The 9,605-nt window shown below is 37.7% G+C and overlaps 1 protein-coding gene across 2 annotated transcripts; it reads left to right on the top strand.

The window, feature by feature from the left end:
• The first annotated feature begins 541 nt into the window (after window positions 1-541).
• LOC114270135 (autophagy-related protein 18g-like) lies at window positions 542-8,956 on the top strand. 2 transcript variants are annotated; one of them, XR_014350976.1, is made up of 10 exons: window positions 631-1,225; window positions 2,409-2,873; window positions 3,341-3,766; window positions 4,477-4,722; window positions 4,823-5,644; window positions 5,725-5,882; window positions 6,675-6,808; window positions 7,869-8,378; window positions 8,483-8,584; window positions 8,714-8,956. XR_014350976.1 is itself a non-coding variant. In XM_028211539.2 (9 exons), exons 1-9 carry the CDS (start codon window positions 1,061-1,063, stop codon window positions 8,485-8,487), a joined length of 2,931 nt encoding a protein of 976 aa, XP_028067340.2. In that variant the 5' UTR covers window positions 542-1,060; the 3' UTR covers window positions 8,488-8,956. The 2 variants fall into 2 exon arrangements, 1 of the variants encoding a protein (XP_028067340.2); XM_028211539.2 differs by having other exon boundaries at window positions 542-1,225; window positions 8,483-8,956.
• The last annotated feature ends 649 nt before the right edge of the window (window positions 8,957-9,605 follow it).

Raw genomic sequence — 9,605 nt, 5'->3', positions numbered from 1 at the left:
TTTTTTGACTTTTTTGTGAGAGAAAGAATGTAATGATTATGAATGTGATATTTTATCTTATTGATCTAAAAAAATCTATTTTATTTTTTGTGACTATTTTACTCTCTCTCTCTCTCTCTCTCTCTCTCTCTCTCTCTCTCTCTCACACACACACACACACACACACACACACACACACACACACACACACACACACAAAACCTCCAAACCTCTCTTGCAAACACACACAAAAAAAACCTCCAAACCTCTCTTCCAAACGGAGCTAATAATGATTAGTCACACACACACACACAAAACCTCCAAACCTCTCTTGCAAACACACACAAAAAAAACCTCCAAACCTCTCTTCCAAACGGAGCTAATAATGATTAGTAAAAGGGCAAATTACATATACACCCCTCCAGGTTTGGTTAAATTACAGATACCCCTGAGGTTTCGGAAATTACATCCCGCCCCCTGAAGTTTGTATTTTCATAACAATTTACCCCCTGAGGTTTATATTTCATAACAAATTACCCCCTAATTTCTTATGCAAATATAGCATTCAGGGGGGAATTCGTAATTTCTCAAACCTCAGGGAGTATCTGTAATTTTGTCAAACCTGGAGGGGTGTATATGTAATTTGCCCTTAGTAAAAAGAGAGCCTTCTGTGATGTAATAGTGAGTGAAAAATCGGAATGATAAGAAGATATTCCCAAACACACTCATCAGCTCTCAACGGCGAAAACATTTCGGCAAATTTCAAATCAAAATCAAAATCAAAATCAAAATATAGATAATAGAGTTTTTACTTACAGGCTTACAGCACAAACAACAGGCGGAGTATAAATAGGTGTAGAGAGATAAAATAGCTTTTTAGTCAAACCTAAGAAACTGGAAGAAGAACTAGTACTACTGCGAACGCGAGGAGGAGAGAGAATCGTGTTGGATTGCGATCGGAGTATCGGATGATCGTTGTTGATCGGGGATGGTCGTCGGCGGAGGCGGAGGGCGGCGGAGGAGTTGGATTTTCTGGTGAGTCGGTGGTGGTGGTGGTGGTTGGGAGGGGTTTAGGTGAAGGATGAAGAAGGGGAAGGGGAAGAACAGTGGGTTGTTGCCTAATTCATTGAAGATTATATCGTCTTGTATCAGGACTGTTTCCACAAATGCTAGCACCGTCGTCCGCTGCGCCGGGGCTTCCGTCGCCGCTTCCATTACTGCTTCTTCCGATGATCGCAAAGATCAGGTTTTTTTTTTTTAAAATTTAATTTTATTATTATTATTATTTTAGTTTCTTCAAATTTATTAATTTGCTTTTGGCGGACTATATTTGAACTTGATTAATGCCTCTGTTAATAATTTTATTTTTGTGTTGAATTATTGGGCTTATTTAGGAGATGAGTTGTCTTGAGGTGTAATTTCTAGCATCTGTTTGCAAGTGAATTTCTTTTCGAATCATATGGAAACTTGTGAACCAAGATGTTATGTGTTTTGTGAACTTTATGAGATAAATTTTCAACCCTCCTTTACCTGTCTTGTTAGTTGCACTTGATCCTATGGTAATTCTCACTGATCTAGAAAGAGAAGTTTGAAGAGTTCTGAAGGAAGTCTGAGAGATTACCAGGCCATTCATTGGTTTATGAAATTTGAACCTTACATGATATTTTAGGATGTTGAAATTTGAATGAATTTCCCTCACTGAAATTACATGGCTAGAAGAAGTAAAAAAAAAAAGAAAAAGGAAAAAGATTGGGGTTTTTGCACTGACTGTTTAAATGTGACAAACATTAGCATACTAAGCATAAATTATAATTTTCATGAAAAATTACAATCGTCGTGGTCGTACCATTCAGTTGTTGTAACATCATTGGAGGATTGTTGTATCCAATTGTTGTAAGTTGCACTAGTTTCTCATGTATGTATGTGTTAATAGGGGAAGCTCTAGTAAGGATGTCAGGTAAGGGTTTGCTGGCATGACCATGAGAGAGAATACATCTCAAGGCTTGCTTTTGTGAATTTTAATTATGCTGCAAAGTGTATAAGTGGTCAACTTCTTGTTATATATAATTACATTCCTTGATAGTTTAGAACTAAAAATATGGCGCATGTATAGGATTAACTGTCACTTAGTGGAGTGGCCTTGTAGAACTAGTCTTCTTAATCACAACTTCAAAGTTATTTAGGGTGGTTCACAATTCACTCTGATACGTAGCATAAAAATCACGTTGATTTGATGTTAATTTTATCTGGCTTATGTGAACTGAGTGAACTCTCGATTGATTTTATGAACTTGCGATACCATACTTGTGTCTGAGTCATCCATGCCGGTGCTGGACTCATGATTCTTTGCTCATAGCATTTGTTTTTCGTTTGTCTTCTATTGGACTGCATTTACCAGGTTGTAGTTCTGAACTTGTATTGGCAAACAGGTAACTTGGGCTGGCTTTGACAAACTTGAGTTTGGTCCTAATGCCTTCAGACATGTTCTGTTACTTGGTTATCAGAACGGTTTCCAGGTCTTTGATGTTGAGGATGCCTCTAACCTCAGTGAAATGGTTTCAAAGCGTGATGGTCCAGTTACATTCTTACAGATGCTGCCAGTTCCTACAAAATGTGATGGTGATGAAGGATTCAGATCATCGCATCCTTTGCTGTTGGTTGTTGCAGGGGATGAACCTAACAGCTCAAGCCTGGGTCAAACTAGTGGCCATTTGCGTGATTCGGGGAGAGATGGTACCGTAGAGCCTCAATCAGGGAACTATGTCAACTCCCCTACGGCTGTTCGATTTTACTCTCTCAGGTCTAACTGTTTTGTGCATGCGCTGAAGTTCCGGTCAACTGTGTGTATGGTTAGATGTAGTCCTCGAATAGTGGCTGTGGGTCTTGCAACACAAGTAAGCTCTAGCTTATTGGAGACAATCATGAGATTAAAGTAAATTAACAACTGCAAGTTTTATTATATTGTATATCAAAACTACTATTTATATGAGAGCATCAACACACCATCTTGCACTAAGAGATTTGGGAAATAGAACTTTGATGTTAACTTGATGTTTTCTTGAAAAAGACTGATAAAAAATTCTGGTTTCTCCCTCTTTTGAGAGGCCAAGTATGTATTTCTCTATTTTGTAAATTGGTCCAAACTTTATGGAGTCGTTTTCAGCAGTTAGGATCAAGAAGCAACCTGACAACTAAAAAGGACTAAAGAAGCATTTTCATACTGTATAAGTGTGGTACACCTGCCATTGATACATTGCATTAGAGGCACTCTCATTTATAAAGTTTGATTTTGTACTGTTCAAGCTTATTGTTGGGACCTAGAATTTGATGGCTAACAAATTTTTATTATGTTTCGTGGCAGATATACTGCATTGATGCACTTACGCTTGAGAATAAATTCAGTGTTCTCACCTATCCGGTGCCTCAGTTTGGAGGACAAGGAATGGTTGGGGTCAATTTTGGTTATGGTCCGATGGCATTGGGTCCAAGGTGGTTAGCTTATGCTTCTGACAACCCACTTGTAGTAAACATGGGCCGCTTAAGCCCAAAGAACCTTACTCCGTCTCCAGGTGTTAGCCCATCAACATCACCCAGCAGCGGTAGTTTGATGGCCCGTTATGCAATGGAATCTAGCAAACAGCTGGCTGCTGGTATAATCAATCTAGGTGATATGGGATACAAAACTCTGTCTAGATACTGTCCAGATGGGTCAAGTTCTCCAGTACCATCAAGTTCAGGCTGGAAAGTTAGTAAGCTTGCAGCTTCAGAAACAGAAAATGCTGGAATGGTTAGTTCTGTGCACTGTGGACTCATACATACCCTGAAAGTGAAATTGGAGAAACCCTTAATTTCTATGCTTGCAACATTTAAATAGGAGTGCTTCACTGATAATAACTCTAAACTACATACAAACTTCATGAAAATGGCTTCCTTTCTGTTTTCAATACAGAACCCGTTCCTTAGGGGTGGTTTGGGATGTTCTAAATAAGTTTACTTTTTGACTTTTTATAAAAAGATGTGTAGAAAAATAGAGAGGAAATGTTGATTGATGTGATCCAAAAAAGATAAAAAGATAAAAAAATGGACTAAAATAGGGTACCCCAAACAAGGTCTTAGAGAGTAAGCTGAATAAATATCTTCTTTCTCATACCATGATAGACTTGTGGACTGTTGACTTAAATATATGGAACGGTACCAACTCTTAGAGGGTAGGCTGGATAAATATCTTCTTTCTTATACCATGCAAGTCTTTAACATAACAGAGAATGGCTTCATTTTTGTTTTCGATATAGAACCCTCTTTTTACAAAGTATGTTGAATATATATCTTCTTTCTCATGCCATGAAAGTCTTCATTATAACAAGAAAAAAACTTCAATTAGCGTTAGAGCGCTTAGAGTTTGTAGATTATTTTTTCATGTCTTCACTGAAGAGTCACAATATTATTTGTTGATGCAAGAATAGTTTTTAATTTTCTGGTTCCCATGGTTGATTGCAGGTTGTTATTAAGGATTTTGTTTCTCGAGCTGTTATATCGCAATTTAGGGCTCATACCAGTCCGATATCTGCACTATGTTTTGATCCAAGTGGAACCCTTCTGGTTACTGCTTCAGTACATGGAAATAACATAAATATCTTCCGGATCATGTCATCTTGTATACGCAGTGGATCAGGCAATCAAACCAATGATTGGAGCTCTGCTCATGTTCATCTTTACAAGTTGTATCGTGGAATAACAACAGCTGTACGTATAACTTTAATTCTGAGATTGTTATTTGTTATTACCCTTTCTTGCAGATGGTGTAATGGTTTTCGTCTATCTTCTCTTGTTTGTTATTTGATAGATCATCAAAGACATTTGCTTCAGTAATTATAGTCAGTGGATTTCTATTATCTCAAACAAGGGGACTTGCCATATCTATGTTCTCTCTCCTTTTGGTGGTGATGCTGGCTTTCAAACTCTCAATTATCATGGCGAAGATACCTCCTTGTATCCAGTTTTGTCTCTACCATGGTGGTCTACTTCATCTTTCATTATTAACCAGCATTCTTCTCCACCGCCACCTCCTGTTACCCTCTCTGTGGTTAGCCGGATAAAAGATAATTGCTCTGGGTTGCTTAATTCAGTTACTAATGCTGCTGCTTCTGCAGCAGGAAAGATTTCTGTGCCATCTGGTGCTGTTGCTGCTGTTTTTCATAATGCCATGTATTATGGCTTTCGAGATGTTCAGTCAAGGGCGAGTTCCTTGGAGCATTTGTTGGTTTATACTCCATCAGGTCATGTTGTTCAATATGAACTTCTGCCATCAGTCGGGGTAGAACGAAGTGATAGTGGTTTAAGAACTAGGTCAGGTTCCTACATGCATACCCAAGATGTAGAGTTAAAGGTGAAGGTTGAACCTGTTCAATGGTGGGATGTATGCCGAAGATCAGACTGGCCAGAGAGAGAAGAATCTATTTCTGGGACTACCTTTGCCAGACAGGAAGTTGCAGAGATAATTGGCAATAACTATAGAACAAATTTTCTGGACATGAATAACAGCAATGGGGGGAAACACATGGTGAAAAGTGATTCACTAAAGCCACATGGGAGATCACATTGGTATCTATCCAATGCAGAGGTGCATATAAACTCTGGGAGATTACCAATCTGGCAAAAATCCAAGGTATTTTTTCGTTAGACTTGTGACACCTTTATATTTTGTGCTCTATCTTGGTTGTGATTCATCATCATCTTTGCTCTTAGATTCGCTTCTATATGATGAGTCCTCCAAGAGTCAAAGGTTATGTGGCTGGGGAGCTTGAAATTGAGCAGATCCCATTTCAAGAAGTGGAAATAAAACGGAAGGATTTATTGCCTGTTTTTGATCATTTCCATAGCATCAAGTCAAACTGGAATGACAGGTAATGACCATTTTATTTGTACCTCTTTTGGGTTCAGGTAACTACATTTAGTTTGAATGTTAGTGTATGCATATAATTGTCAGGGAAAAAAACTAAATTAACCCCTAGAAGAATTGATATAGAATTGTACCTTTTTGTTAATTCAATTTGCAATGGAGAAATGGATTCAGGTAAATGTTATTCTTGTACTTTCAAAGACACCATATGATTTTATAGTACTATAGTAGTTTTCACCGTATATAAATGTTGGTACTCACTATGCCTTACAGTTCCCAAGGGTGCATTTGGTTTACTTGTGTTTTCATTGCAATCTTAAATGGGGTGAAGTCATTTCCAAATCCTAGAATTCGATTACTCATAATGGGGAGAATTTCAAGATAGAAGGGGGGCAGATGTCATAATAATATTTGAGTGAGGTAAAGAAATATTGCTGATTTGTTATCAGAACTCCCCTGCTGGTATGTCATTATTTCAAGCCCTTTCTCCACCACCATAATCATTAGAAAACTCACTACCTGTTTGATGTTGATTCCATTTTATGATATAGATGCTTGCGATGATAAGAGTTCCATTCATATTGTAGTTTGTTGTTGAAGCAAGTGTCTAGTGGTAGATTGCCTGCATAAGGACTTGCAGACTTTGATTGTTAAATTTCACTGAACTGAGAAAATGAAATGTGTTTTTAAACATTGATGTTTTATGTGTTTGCATTTCTCCACACATTCTGTCCTTGTGTTGCTTGGTTTTACTACAGTGTAATTGGGTGCTTGTTTGCTTGGTTGTTTTATGCAGAGGGCTTTTGGGGGAAACATATCCTAATGCTTCCATTTTGGGGCTTCATCAAGTTAGAAACAAGGTCGCTGAAGAAACTGTTTTTTTCCATTCAAATCCAGCATCACTTAGCTCCACTGAAAGCTCAGAAGGAGGTGAGTCTTAAGTTGTACTGTAATGGAGAATACAGACACTTGATTGGTCACATTTCTGAACTGTTATTAAAATGCTGAAATGAGTTTATATAGATATCTGTAAATTTTTGTGTAAATATATTGAGTTTCGCTTTAAAGAGAAAAGAGAGAGAATAAATAACCGTAGTAATAGTGTAAGTCACACAAGTTCTGCTATAGTTCTGGCTATCAACATTAAAGTATGATATGCTGCCTATCAGCTTCCACTACGCCAAAATTGGGCTTTAGCGGCGGTTTTTTACCGCCGTTAAAGCCTTTAACGGCGGTAATTTAGGACCGCCGTTTATACTCGTGTCGGAAAAGGTAAACCGTCATGAAAGGGTAAATTACCGTTGTTAAAAGTCGACCAAAAACGGCGGTTTTTTACCGCCATAAATAGGTTCAATTTTTAAAAAAAGTAATTCTCTCTTCTTGCACCCCCAGGTCTCGAACCCTTGACCTCTAATCCAAGCACGCCAACCACTCCACCACAGCCACTCTACATGAAATATATTCCCTAAATAAATATTTAAACATTACTTTTGCTTTATTGTAGATGGTCATGTTCAACCTCTGGCCGCACGTGGTCACCACTTGCCGGAGTTCCGCCGGCAAAGACCACCGTCATTAACGGCGGTAATGAGAGGGCTTTAGCGGCGGTTTCGTTACCGCCGTTAAAAGAGGGCTTTAGTGGCAGTTCTTTTAACGGTGGTTTCATTACCGCCGTTAAAGATACTTTAGCGGCGATTTTTTTAACGGCGATAACGAAACCACTGTTAAAGATACATTAGCGGCGGTATTAATGGCGGTTTCGTTACCGCCGTTAATAGTATCTTTAACGGCGGTAACGAAAACCGCCGTTAAAAAAATCGCCATTAATGCCCTATTTTGGCGTGGTGTGCTTTTCTGACTTAATGATCCATTAACAGAAATGGAGCCTGTTAGGAAAAATATATTTACTAATATGATGCATATTTTGTTGCCTTGTTCTTGGTTGAATCCTATGATATAGAACTCATTCTATTTTAAAACTTTCTATCAGGATCATCGAGAAGAACTGATAATTTACTTGATTTGGATCAAATGAATGCCGAGAAATCTATTGCACCCATTAGTGATACTGTGAATACGTTAAATCGGGAAAGAAGAGGGAATACCAATGTTGAGTCCTCCGTACTGAACCAGAAATCCTTGGCTGTTGTATCTTTGCCTTCTGAGCATTCAAAGAACAGTGATTGTCATGTTGATGACACTGTGCCTTCCTGTAGAAGAGCTATTGCTGAAGCAGCTCTGACTTCAGATGCTTTTGATTCTGCTATGAATACGAGCCTAGAGGGTTCTACACCTTCAAGACAGCAAAATATTGTGGATTTTGGGCCATTTTTTCGGGAGGGTTACTGCAGAGTGTTGGAGCTCAATGGATGCCACAACGTAACTGAAGTTGTAGCTGATCATGTGAACTGCAGCGAAAAGAACTGTGAGAGCCTAAACCCCGAAGATGATGAGGAGAATGATGAATTGCTAGGTGGGATGTTTTCTTTCTCCGAGGAAGGTAAGATTGTGAAAAACAGCTGCTAACCATATTGTTGCATAAACTTCTATTTTCTTGTTAAATTATGTAGTTGAACCCGGCACGTACCCATTCTTTTGATGCAGGTTGATTCATAGCCTCCCGGAGGAGAACTGCCGAATGCATGTTATTTACAGAATCATTGCTTTCCAAATATTGTGAAAATGGTTTTCGATTAATTACTGAAGGTAATAGTGATTGCATCCGGCAAGAATCACAGTGCAAGTGTTTGCAATACTGTGCATATGAGCGGGGTGCATGTTTATGTCATAACAAGCCAGTGTATGTGATCGATCTCTCTCATGTACATTTTGTAGATGAAAGTTTATAATTCACGGAGGGTCTAGCATGGGTCAGGAGGATTAAGTTTCCGACTCTTGGAAGAAGTAGGTTTGGGGTTTTCACTGCCTAGTCTTTTCTTTCAAGCTGCCTGTAGAGCCATATTTCAATTTCGGTATTGATTAAGTTCTCTCCAAATTGTATAAATATTTTATCTTCAAAAATAGAAAAAAAAAAAAAATGTGGAAATGGAAAGGGATGAAAGTACGTTTCGATCGCAATTTTTTTTATTATTTATATTTATTCTTCACATTTGCTGCTGCTTGAATGCTGATTGCTCTACATAGTAATTAGTGATATACATGAATGGCTTGATTTATTTTTTGAATAATACTATATGTATTAGTTAATGTACTAACTAATATACTAATAGATGATGTGGTATAATTTTAGAGGTTTTAGGTATTTATAATTTGTATAATAGGTGGGATCAATAATAATGGTATAGCATTAGTTGGTATACTAGTGTATACATTAATTGGTGCATGTAGTATTACCGACAGAAAGTGTTGAGACTCCATCTATGCGAAAGTACAATTCTCTCTCTGGTTTGGTTTAGTTTTAAAAGTCGCCATTTGATTCTATTTTAAAATTTGGAAAATTGATTATAGTTGTTTTATTATGATTTGGTCGCAATTAAACCAATTTGAATCATGCACCCTTTAATCAATTGGAATCCCTGCTTAAGGGTCCATAGAACCCTCTTTTGACCAATCAAATTCTCATGTTTGGTTCATTTTATTATCTATATCACTTGTTATCCAATGGTGCACAGAAAATGTCTAATTGTATAGTTGTCATGATAGTCAACATATAAATGCCAATTATTTAGAGTTAAATAATTATTATTCTGTGTTTGATGGACGAATC

Source organism: Camellia sinensis, chromosome 14 (genome assembly GCF_055761805.1).
Source record: "Camellia sinensis isolate YWXY chromosome 14, ASM5576180v1, whole genome shotgun sequence".
NCBI classification, from domain to species: domain Eukaryota; kingdom Viridiplantae; phylum Streptophyta; class Magnoliopsida; order Ericales; family Theaceae; genus Camellia; species Camellia sinensis.
The sequence above is the reverse complement of the archived record's forward strand: the minus strand, read 5'-3'. Positions and strand labels throughout refer to the sequence as shown.